General features: G+C 38.9%; 1 protein-coding gene across 2 annotated transcripts in view; it reads left to right on the plus strand.

Annotated features, from left to right (window-relative positions):
- Positions 1-12,756, plus strand: part of PDHX (pyruvate dehydrogenase complex component X) — a 35,671-nt gene that overhangs the window by 6,360 nt on the left and 16,555 nt on the right. For both annotated transcript variants that reach the window (XM_065683152.1, XM_065683151.1), the window contains exons 2-5: positions 423-506; positions 3,475-3,575; positions 7,797-8,002; positions 9,967-10,065. In XM_065683152.1, coding sequence (XP_065539224.1) covers positions 446-506; positions 3,475-3,575; positions 7,797-8,002; positions 9,967-10,065 — 467 coding nt within the window. In that variant the 5' untranslated portion in view covers positions 423-445. The remainder of the gene's footprint in view (positions 1-422; positions 507-3,474; positions 3,576-7,796; positions 8,003-9,966; positions 10,066-12,756) is intronic.

Here is a 12,756-nt window from a genome sequence, read left to right on the forward strand (position 1 = left end):
TTTGTATATTTTTAATAATGTACAAAATCTTGGTCATGGACAGAGTTTCCGTTAAAAATTTAATCAAAGCTTAAGGAGGTAAGTATCTGAAGTCATCTTCAGCAGAGCCAAAGTTTATATATTATATTTTTACATAAGAGAGATTTAAATTTGATTAATATTTTGTATTATTTAAGACCGCATACTGAAGTTGGCCTTGATCTCTGTGTAACATGCAGGTATCTATACTGAGTGCCATGTTTTCTTTGGTGCTCTTGAGAGTGTGTGCTCATATGCAAGCCTAAAAGAGCATCATAGTGAATCTTGTTCAAGTGTCTTTCAGATTCATGCACTTTTAGTTTCATTTGTGTTAAGCAGTTAACTGAGAACATAGTTATACTGAAAAAGTATATAATCTAGATAATCATGTGCTTGTGTTACAGGTATACCTGGTATTAAAGTCCTCATGCCTGCACTGTCGCCTACGATGGAGGAAGGAAACATTGTGAAATGGTTAAAAAAGGAAGGTAAGATAGTATTTTTCCATGGCCACATTTGTTGTAACTCTTCAGCTATATAAACCTGTTCTGTAAGAATAAGATCATTCTCTCTGGGTGGATCGTAGTATCTTGAAGCAATATGTTTGGTACATGGATGGTGTCTTTTTGAACAATGCCCACTTTGAAATTCTGAGTTAATGAAACATTTTCCCTTTCATTTTCTTTCAAACGTTGCATTTGGGCATATTTTTGAAACATTTCATTAGGTTATTCCAGGGTGTGAGATTGTGTATGTTGCTTTTAATTGCCAGTGTTGTCATGCTGAACTTTGGAAGTTCGAGAGCCTTTGACTTTGTGGAGGGTCTCTGTTTCATTATGCCTCTGCTTTAGAAAATAACATGGAAGATGCAGTATTTCTATAGTTGCTATTCAGGACTTACTTCTTCTCTAAATTATAGTCTACAATTAAAGCTGATAAAAAAAATTCTTTAATAATTCAAATTCCAAATGGGTAACTCTCTTTCCAAAAAAGACCAAAACAACCCCAAATCAAAACCCAGACTATTCTTCCACAAAAAACCCTACCAGCCATGGTTCTCCTGAGTTCTCTGTGCTCTGACAACTGAAAGTAATGTACTTGCGTTAAAATATGTTGGAACAGCTAGATAAGTAGTCTGAGTGTATGTTTTGTCTTCACATCAGTTGTATGTAAGTCAAAATGATCTACAGAAGAATTGGTAGTCCCTGTTATGTCAGGAGATGTTTCCCCCTACTATTCCGCCTCTCCAATTACAGTTAAAACTGGATTTTGACTGTACTTTTGGATGTCCATTCGTATATATCTTATTCTCGGACAGTTTTAGATGTCTAAGATGCTGAGCATGTTTGGAAAAGAGAAAAATCCCTTAAAGCAAATTATTTTTAACAGACACAATTTGGTGAACTAAACCTGTGTTTTGACAGGTTTGCCTTTATAAGCAATTTCCTCTAAGTGTTGATCAAGCCTCCATCATTATATTACCAGGAGTACTTTGCTTTTACACATTTTTTTTTAATACATTTTGAGAGATGTCTGGAAGGCAGCTTGTCACTCCAGGAGTGGACATGACCTTTTGCTTGTAAAACTTCTAGTAATAATTTCTGCGGAATTTACTAGAAACAGTATGGCAGTCTGTCTGCAGGGAGGGCCTTAGCAGAGAGAGGGTCTCACCAGAGTGGAGTAGAAGGGATCATAAAAAGATCTTAGGATGCAGCAGCTATGCAATGTCTTTTTCTTTTTCCACTCTATTTTCCACTACTTCTACCCCAACACAAAATGAAAAAATGAAAAAAGCTCCACACTTAATTAAATTAAAATCTTAATTGATGGTTGGACTTTGAGAGAAAATGACTTCAGGATTTTATTGCTCTACTTCCTATTTAGAAACAAGCTCGAAACTGACTAGTATATTCTCTTATTTGGACCATTGGTGGCCTTAATTAGTTCCTATGGATATTTTTTTTCCCCCTGACAGTCTGGAAAATATAATTTTTAAAGAAGTGAAGCTAAATTTTGAAGAAAAAGCAAAGTGATTTAATGCTTATACTCCTGTATGCAAGGGATGCTCATAACTACAGAATCTTCCAGTGAGTTGGCCATCTAATTGTAGTGGCATTACTGAATATAAATATTTATTTTCTTGGATATGAGATTATCAGATATTTTAGAGTAATTGATAGAAGCAAGCTGTTGATTGCATAGGAAATGGTTTTCCCACTGTTTAACCAGCAGGGGTCAGAAGAACACCATTTTGGTAATTTTTCTGCTCTTTGTGTAAGTATAAAATGTCTTCATTTTTATGCTTTCACAGGACGGACAGTACTGCAGAAGGAAAAATTAATTTAATTGACAATTTGACTCTTTCCTTCTCTCTGTTAATACAGTGTCATATTGATTCCCTGGGGGGATAAAGTCCTCATAAAAATAAAACTGTATTTCTGAAAACTTGTTTTCATTATGTATGAATTCAGCATTCATGAAAGATGGACTGACAGCCCAGGAGACTGAAATCCTTTTGTTATTGTGGGCAGGAAACAGAATAGGCAACAGTGCTAGCAGCTTCCTGTACTGTGACTCCTGCAGAGTCACTGCAGTGCAGTGTAACTGCTGCCTTCTGAGACACCACTCCAAGGACTTCAAGTCTCTCTGCTCAGTGAATTTTGATTTGATTGCCAGAGTACAGCAAAGAACAAAGTTTTGTATCATGTGATTTGGATACCTTTCTGTCAGTAATTAAACAGAGAATCACAGACTGGTTTGGGTTGGAAGACACCTTAAAGCTCATCTAGTTCCAACCCCCGGCCATGGGCAAGGACACCTTCCACTAGATAGGATGCTTCAAGCCCTGTCCAGCCTGGCTTTCAGCACTTCCAGGGCAGCTGCAGCTAGGGCAGCCATAGCTTCAGCAGAGATCCTAATTGTTCAGCCTAGCTATAAGAAGTGAATAATTCAAAAGAAAGAAACCAAACCAACCAACCAACCAACAAACAAAAAAACCCCAACAACATAGAACACCACAAAAACAAATAACCTCCCTCCCCCAAACCCAAACCCCACAAAACCCAGCATGGTTTTTCAAGTGCATTATATATAATCTTGGAGAGTTGCATTCGGGTCAGGTAACTTCTGTTGCAAATACTGCTCTCTTATTACAAAGCAGAAGAGCAAAAATATGGTCTGCCAAAGTGTTCTTTCCAGTCCTGTCTATTGGAAAACCTACTGTGAACAGCAGACTTTGGAACATGTTAATGTTCTGTTGCAGCATGAATCTTGGCATTTTTGTTTGGAAGTGAAAGATACAATATGATAAATAATTATGGATCATAAACTAGCTATAGAATATGTTAAAGAATGTAAAATGGCTGTCTTTTATGGAGAAGTATCTATCTTCCATGGTTAAATATATCTGAAAGGAAGTTTAGGCTAAGTATTCATCAGTTCTGTTATGTTTTGCAGGTGAAACAGTGAGTACTGGAGATGCCTTGTGTGAAATCGAAACGGACAAAGCAGTGGTCACCATGGAGTCAAGTGAAGATGGCATATTGGCTAAAATACTGGTAGGGGCTCTTCCTGTCTGATAAGGATAGTATCACTTCTCTTCAGACTGTCATTCAGTGCATTGCCTCAAAACTTAGTTTAGATAGCTCAGTTTCTTGCTGCTCAGCTTTCAGAGTTATGTATTTATTTGCATTCTTAATGAGAAATAATTGCTGTATTTATTTTATACATGTACCAAACTACTGGTACATGGTACATGATTCTATATATATTGATTGGTTTTTCAACTGACCCAATTTGAATTATGTTGCTTTTTATATTTCACACCTTATTAATTATGTCTGGAAATGTTGCATTTTATGACATCTTTCTCAGAGTTGTGAAAAATGAGTTGCAATCAGGTAGGAATATGGAATTTTGGGTGGTACTTCACCCAGGCTGTGTGATCTCTGTGCTACATTATCTTGTGTTGGCTATTCATGATGAAACTTTATACAAGGTGGGCTGACCCAGAGGACAGTTCTTAGAATTATTAATTTCCTTTATTCTTGAAATCATCTTCGTCGCTGACATGCACAGTGGGATTGAGTGCGCCCTCAGCAAGTTTGCCGATGACACCAAGCTGTGTGGTCCGGTTGATATGCTGGAGGGAAGGGATGCCATCCAGAGGGACCTTGACACGCTTGTGAGGTGGGCTGATGCCAACCTTATGAAGTTCAACCATGACAAGTGCAAGGTCCTACACCTGGGTCAGAGCAATCCCAGGCACAGCTACAGACTGGGCAAAGAAGAGATTCAGAGCGGCCCTGCGGAGAAGGATTTGGGGGTGCTGGTCGATGAGAAAATGAACATGAGCTGGCAGTGTGCGCTCGCAGCCCAGAAAGCCAACCGTATCCTGGGCTGCATCAAAAGGAGCGTGACCAGCAGGTCAAAGGAGGTGATCCTGCCCCTCTACTCTGCTCTTGTGAGACCTCACCTGGAGTATTGTGTGTAGTTCTGGTGTACTCAACATAAAAAGGACATGGAACTGCTGGAACAAGTCCAGAGGAGGGCCACGAGGATGATCAGGGGACTGGAGCACCTCCTGTATGAAGACAGGCTGAGGAAGTTGGGGCTGTTCAGCCTGGAGAAGAGAAGGCTGCGTGGGGACCTAATAGCAGCCTTCCAGTACCTGAAGGGGGCCTATAGGGATGCTGGGGAGGGACTCTTTGTCAGGGACTGTAGTGACAGGACAAGGGGTAACGGGTTAAAACTTAAACAGGGGAAGTTTAAATTGGATATAAGGAGGAAATTCTTTCCTGTTAGGGTGGTGAGACGCTGGAATCGGTTGCCCAGGGAGGTTGTGAGTGCTCCATCCCTGGCAGTGTTCAAGGCCAGGTTGGATGAAGCCTTGTGTGGGATGGTTTAGTGTGAGGTGTCCCTGTCCATGGCAGGGGGGTTGGAGCTAGATGATCTTGAGGTCCTTTCCAGCCCTAACTATTCTATGATTCTATGATTCTATATTGACTAGGCTTAACTAAAATAAGGAGAGGTGGTATGAATGTTCTCTGAACATAATTTTGGAGTATCTGTATGTATGTGCATATACAACAGAGATAATGATCAGCTTTTTTGGTTTTTTTTTGTATATGCTTGGCTTTAAATCCTTTTCTGTACTAAGGTGGAAGCAATAACAACCGGAATATAGGGATCAGGATGAAGGGCATAGTTCTAACCCTGCATTGCTTAAGGTCTGCTTGCAAGTCCTCTGCTATGCTTTATATACTGTATTCGAAAAACACAAGTAAAATTCTATGTCTTGTCCTTTCTTGTGATAATTTTAAAAGATGTTTCTTATTTCAAAATGACCCAATGTTAGTTCTCATTAGGATTTAGAAGAGGGAAGCTAAAACTCTGGCCTTCTGTTGCTGCTTCTGTGTAAAAGTAAATATTACATTTTCTGCAAGCTCATGTTTGATGCTTAAGAATTAAGCGAGACTATATTTTTCCTGTCCATTAAATATGTATAATGGGAAATGTATTTTAGAGTATATTTTCTTTAAGGAGGGATGGAAAGTTGTTATTAATTGTGTGTAAGGACAGAGAAAGTATTTTCCCTTTCAATATTTTTTTTTTGCCCACTAAGATTTTCCCAAATTTTCACATTTGAGGGGTTCCCTAATGTATCCTGTGAAGGCTTGAACATTCACTAGCCTCCACCACTTCCAGCAATACTGGGTTTTTTGGTTGTTCTTTTTTTTCCTTTTAGAAATTGGGTAGATAAACGTGGATAATCTTAAATAGGATTTTGCACTCTAAGTAGCATTAGTATTTCAGAAGCTTTGTTTTTCCTGTTTCCTGCCATGTATTCCAAATGCATTCCAAATTCCAAAATGCCTTTGTGTGGATTGCTGTCATGGCACAGTTTTTGATAGATTAAAACCAGACTCTTCAGCAATTACATGGTATCAGTATAATGGAGCAGGGACACTCAGATATCTACATCATGCAATAACAATCCTATGCCAAGAGCTGAGTCTGAGAAGGAGATGCCAGGATGTGGAAAATAACTACAATGTCTTTCAGATTAAGGGAAGAGGGGCAGCTTTAATGGAGTAACATTAACAGATTATTGTGCAATTCCAGTCTTTAATGGATTCTATGATTCTATTAATGCCCTTTTTTGGAATCTAGAAATGGTGGGCTCAAGTATTACAGTACAGAATAGATTCCTGAATAGGCTTTTATTACAGTCTCCTAAAAAGTACAAAAGAAACCTGATGTTTTGGTAACTGAAATAATAGGAGAGCAGTAAGATCAGGTATTTTCTGCTTGTGTGGTTTTTTTTTCTTCCTAGCTCAGTTGTGATCCTTAGTGTTTCTGCAGTATCCTGTGGGTATTTCTGCACTGTATTGGGTGTTCAGTGGATGGTTGTGTCAGGTTTTAACATGAGGCTGCCTCAGCTTTGTGGAGATGGGGAGATGATTTCTGATTGAGAAGACTGTCCTTTCAAGCTTGATGGGAAATTAAGAATGTTTAATCTGAGTTACCAGCATCTGTCTGAAGTTCACTCCCTTGCTAAAAGAAATGAGGGAAAAATTTTACGTTCTTTGATGCCAGCTACAATTCTATACCATCTTGACTTCGTTCAGCATGGAAAAGTGAGTCAGGTTAAACACAGTTTGCCTAATACTTTGGTTTTTATCTCTAAAGATACAAGTCTCATTAGATGAAATTAATTCAACTTCTGTAACCTTTCATGTATTTTCTTGATTGTATAATGTAAGTATATATGGTGTAAGAGCAGGCTGAAAGTAAAGCAGATACTTGTGCATATATTTCTTTTCTGTGTGAATAGGTGTTTTAATGATCACTTCTAATTCAGTGTAAAATGCGATCAAAAATTAAATGGCTAAGAGTATCAGAAGGGTGATTTCATAATGGTGATCATTCTTTCAGTAGAGCTGCTTCTTAAATTAACACTGTTTTTTTACTTATTCCTTCTATTTGGACCAAAACCAGATGATGAATGCTTATTGAAGATCTGGAGTTAATATCCATTTTATCATTCATGACCTAAATGAGAATTTGTATGAGCAGAAACTGTTTTGTATAAAACTTCCACTGCAGAGTGAGCTTTTCAGGGTATTAACGGAGAAGAATGCATCAAGAGAGTAGTGGTGTATATATCAACCCTAAGCGCTATCACTTTCTTGGTGGACAGACTTGTTATTTGGCACCAGTTGTCTTAAAATAGACAATCTTGGAGGTGAAATATGGTGGAAAAGGAATGTTACCTTCTTAAAAAAAAAGTAATGGGGCACTGCTGTTGTTGGGTTTTGGTCTCTTTTTGTTTCATTAGTGTCTAAATTTACAAGATTCTATGTACTTTAAGACGTAACACGGCTGGATACAGAGGAGATATGTCTAAGTACAGCTGCTCAATGTGTCCAGCAAAATTTTCAGGCGCTGTTTGCAAAGATTAGACACCCTCATCTTTTTTCAGTGGCTAATGTGACTTTATTCTTGGAGGTACTCAGTTGTCTGTAACTTACTTTGATTTTGGATTACTAGCTTTCTATGTATAGGATTCTGGGGCATAAATTAATATTCCTCACCTTATAATAGCAACTGTAATTCATTTCAGTCATGAGTCATCTAATTAATAGTAGGAATAAAATGTGTTCTATTTCCTTGATGAAGTGTCATTAATATGCCTGAAATTTTCCCATCTACCATTTTTTGTCATGTTAGTCTAGACAGCACAATATGTAACAGTGTTCTCATTGCCTTAAATTTAGGTGCAAGAAGGAAGCAAAAATGTACGCTTGGGCTCAGTAATTGGTCTGCTGGTAGAGGAAGGGCAGGACTGGAAGCAAGTTGAAATACCAGCTGATGGTGGTGCTCCATCTTCTCCAGCTCCACCAGCACCTGCACTTACCTCAAGTCCTGCAGGTCCTTCAGTTTCAGCCCCTCCTAAGCTGGAGCGTCAACCTGGAAAATTGCCGTAAGTTTTTATGTTTGTTGTAAAATGTAACTGTCATCTAGATCAGTGGAGCTGAACCAAGAAGAGTCTTTGCCCCTTTCTACCTACTATTTAACTTTTAGTTTAAGAGAATGTTTCAGTACATGTGAGGCAAAAACACTTGCCTGCCCAGAATATTTCACTTGCTTGGAAGCCCAGTAAGTCAATTTGAACAATGTCATTTTATTAGAGCACCTTCTATGGATGTGTCTTTATTTTGACATACAATTGCTTTGTGAAGGATTTTAAGCTTAAATTAGGAAGAAGTTACCTTCATATACAACAGACACTAATGCTTATGCATCAGATTCTCAGTTTACCTACAGCTTGTTTTCTGTTTCTTTTTCAGGAAAAAACCCAAACAAATGACACACTCCAAAACCCTTCCAAGTTCTTGCACTTTTGATAGTAGAAAAATTTTCTTCTTCTTTTCATAGTAGTAGAATGCAAAAACCTCAAACCTGTGGATTTTTCTGCTCTGTGTTAGTTTTGTTTTGATTAGTTACAGTACTCTGAAGCATTACAAACATCTCAAATGGGAGAGTAAATTAACCCCAAAGTGTTAGTCAGGTAATAGTAGTGTATCACTGGTTAGGTTGCAGGATGCGCTTCATTTGAAGATGTTGCTCCTTGATTGGAGTCAATTGTGATAAAACCAAAGCTGTAAATTTACAATGTATGAAAGAAAACAATAAGAAACTAATTTTGGTAGCATGTGCTATGCAAACTGTTTGGTTTTCTTTATTTGGGGTTGGGTTTTTTTTATCTTTATTTGTGGGTGGGTTTTTTGGTTTCATTCTTGGTTTTTTTTTCCAACCCTCACTACCTTTTCTATCTGGTTTGCTATGTTTGGTTTTGCTGTCATCATTTAGGCTCTTCTCATGCAAGTGGAAGACAACTAATTGAGGTTATCATTGCCGAAATGTTACCTGTAGTAGATGAATCGTTCACAGGAAGGTTCCTTTAAAGGACTGTGTTTTGCATTTTAGTGCAAAAGAACATCGGATGTGCCTCTGTTTCACTGCAGCTGTTGATTAGAAATGTATCAGAATCTTTGGAATCAGTTGATCATTTAAGACATTTTTTTCTGGCATCTGCTTATGAACAGTTCTTAAAACTCAGTGTGGTGCAAATATGCTCTCCTTTAGGAAATCATGAGTTTGAGATTTTGTGGAAAGTCTTGAAACCAAGTCTTAATACTTTTATGAAAATGTTGCTGCATTTATATTTAAAAATTCTGAAATCTCTTTTCGAAATGTTTGTTTTTTCCCCTCATTTCAGAGAGCAAATCATGCTGAGGTGCACAGTGCACTCTGTAGCGATGTCCTGTTCTTTGTAGTTGATCACTGTTCATGTTTCCAGTCAGAAGTTTAATTGTTGACTGATCTAGGTCAAGATGGCAGATACAGGTTTACTAGTACTGTAGCATACTTGGAGTATATGCTGATTAAACTGTATGCTTGTGGGAAAACTTGATATTTAGTCTTCTAAAGCAGACACTGAATTATGCAACTACATCTGTATGGCTTTTGCTTTCCAAAAAAGTAGCCATTTCATCAATGCTACAAAATAAAATTAAATCTAGGGCAAAGGTAATGTTATAATTAGAACTAAGCTGCATTAATGATGCAATTACAGCTAGCCAAACAAATAAGAGGTGAGCAACACTCTTGTCTGAGCTCCTAAAATGCATTTTTTGATATTACTAAAACAAGTTTGTCTTAAAAGATATTTGGTTCTTCACTGATGACCCTTTTCCAGAAGTATCCACCAGAATATTGCATCACTGCTGTAAGAGAAAAGTTTGCAGCCGTGGTACAGAACTCCTTCCCTGGCTGTTCCTTCTGAACTAGAGGGCATATTTTGTAGTTTCTCCTGATGTACGTTAAATTAACTAAATTAATCTTATTGTTTAAATAGTGTATTTTTTCTCCTTGTTTCTTTAGGGTTCGCCTAAGTCCTGCAGCTCGCATTATTTTGGAGACGCATGGACTAGATACAGCCAATCTTACACCTACTGGGCCTCGAGGAATTTTCACTAAAGAGTATGTAGATATTTCAATAATGTTTCAACCTCATATTCCCGTATTTCTTCTTTTGAACCTAGAGCAATCTCCATGAACTTGAAATGTCCATTTATTGAAAAAGCCAACGTTTTGTTCCATTTTTTTCTAAAGGGAAATGGCTTATTTACATTTGAAAGGCCTGTTGAGAATGTGGAGAATAGGTTAGGAACTATTATACGAAGCCTTTGACTAAAAATAAAGAAACCCATCTCTCTTTGTTTTTATATCCTATCTGAGCTACATGCTACTATTTTTCTTGCAGCTCAGGCTAATGATGGCTGTCAGCTCCTAGGCATCATTAGCTGCCATTGTGGATCTCACAAATTTTGCTACTCAGAGATATATTCAGAGCTAAAATAAAATGCCGGTGTCATATTTTCTTCACCTCCTTTTCTTTGGGGAGTTCAGATCTTCTTTCACTATAGTTCAGTTATGAAGTCTGTCAGGTTTTAACTTCTTCCCTTTTTTATTAGTCTGGGGAGAGCATTGAAGTGTGATGGTAGGAAATCCTGAGCCGTTTTTTCTCCTATTGGGTTTTTTTCCTTATCTTTGATTTAAAGGGCTTTTGTATACAAACCTGTGGTTTGTTATGATCAGGCTTCTAGTAGTTTAGTACACTTTTTGGCTATTCTGATATAAAGATTGGCACTCAACCCTTGGAGTGATGAACTTGTGTATAAAAATGTGTTGTGGTAGGTCCAGACCCCTTAGTATCAAAATGGTGCATTACCTTCGCATTATGCTATTGGAGGTGAAGATTTTGGCAGGAATATTGTTTTTGTTCTCAGTAAAATTATTCCTTTTGACAAATGTCATCATGCGTCTACACAGACCTTGTTAGCTACTGTAATTTTAGTTCTGTTCAAAGACAACCAGGTCAGCATAACTTGGAATTGAATCCAGGGAAGCAGGCAGTAGATGTCTGATTTTTTTTAGAGAAAAGCAGACTTTTTCTTTTTTTTTTTTTTTTTTTACATTTCCTATGGTATTTGGCTGAGTTGAGGTAAAATCAGGAGTTGAATAGATAAAATATCCTATGTAACATCGAATTATAAGAATTTTACTCTTAATTATGTAAGTATAGTGGTAATTTATGGTGTGTTACTAGGCTATGGCAGGTGGAAACCCTCTAGGACTTTGAGCTACCTCATTACCATTCCCTAGTTGTCATGGAGATGTAGCAAAGATTTTTCAGTAGCTATAGAATTATCTAACAAAAATATTTTTGCAAAACTGCTTTCTTCCATGCAAAAGATATGACTTTGAAATGTCTTTTTCCTCACCACCGCGAGAAGAATTTCTTCCTTATCACAGAATCACAGAATCACAGAATCCCAAGGGTTGGAAGGGACCTAAAAAGATCATCTAGTCCAACCCCCCTGCAATAGCAGGGTAACCTACAGTACATCACACAGGAACTTGTCCAGGCGGGCCTTGAATATCTCCAGTGTAGGAGACTCCACAACCCCCCTGGGCAACCTGTTCCAGTGCTCTGTCACTCTTACAGTAAAGAAGTTCTTCCTGATGTTAACGTGGAACTTCCTATGCTCCAGTTTACACCCATTGCCCCTTGTCCTATCACTGGATATCACTGAAAAAAGCCTAGCTCCATCATCCTGACACCTACCCTTTACATATTTGTAAACATTGATGAGGTCACCCCTCAGTCTCCTCTTTTGCAAGCTAAAGAGACCCAGCTCCCTCAGCCTCTCCTCATAAGGGAGATGTTCCACTCCCTTAATCATCTTTGTGGCTCTGCGCTGGACTCCTTCAAGCAATTCCCTGTCCTTCTTGAACAGAGGGGCCCAGAACTGAACGCAATATTCCAGATGCGGCCTTACCAAGGCTGAGTAGAGGGGGAGGAGAACCTCTCTTGACCTACTAACCACTCCCTTTCTAATGCACCCTAAGATGCCATTTGCCTTCTTGGCCACAAGAGCACATTGCTGGCTCATGGTCATCCTCCTATCCACCAGGACCCCCAGGTCCCTTTCTCGTTCACTACTTTCCAGCAGGTCAACCCCCAACCTGTACTGGTACATGGGGTTGTTCTTCCCCAGATGCAAGACTCTACACTTGCCCTTGTTAAATTTCATCAAGTTTCTCCCCGCCCAACTCTCCAGCCTGTCCAGGTCTCGCTGAATGGCAGCACAGTCCTCTGGTGTGTCAGCCACTCCTCCCAGTTTTGTGTCATCAGCAAACTTGCTGAGGGTGCACTCAGTTCCCTCATCCAGGTCATTGATGAAAATATTAAACAGCACCGGTCCCAGCACCGACCCCTGAGGAACTCCACTAGTCACAGACCTCCAGCTAGATTCTGCGCCATTGACCACAACTCTCTGCCTTCTTCCTTTCAACCAGTTCTCGATCCACCTCACTACTTGATCGTCAAGCCTATATCTAATCTAAATCTCCCCTCTGTCAGTTTGAAGACATTTCCCCTTGTCCTGTCACTACCTGCCCTTGTCAAAAGCTGCTCTACAGATTTCTTTTTTATTTCTTTTTGACCCCTTTAAGTACTGGAAGCTGCTCCTAGGTGTCCCTGTAGCCTTCTTTTCTCGAGGCTGAACAAGCCCAGCTCTCTCAGCCTGCCTCCACTGCAGAGGTGCTCCAGCCTTTGGAGCATCTTTGAGGTCTCCTCTGGACTTGCTCCAGCAGCTCCATGTACCT

This window comes from Lathamus discolor, chromosome 6, assembly GCF_037157495.1.
Source record: "Lathamus discolor isolate bLatDis1 chromosome 6, bLatDis1.hap1, whole genome shotgun sequence".
In the NCBI taxonomy this organism is placed as follows: Eukaryota; Metazoa; Chordata; class Aves; order Psittaciformes; family Psittacidae; genus Lathamus; species Lathamus discolor.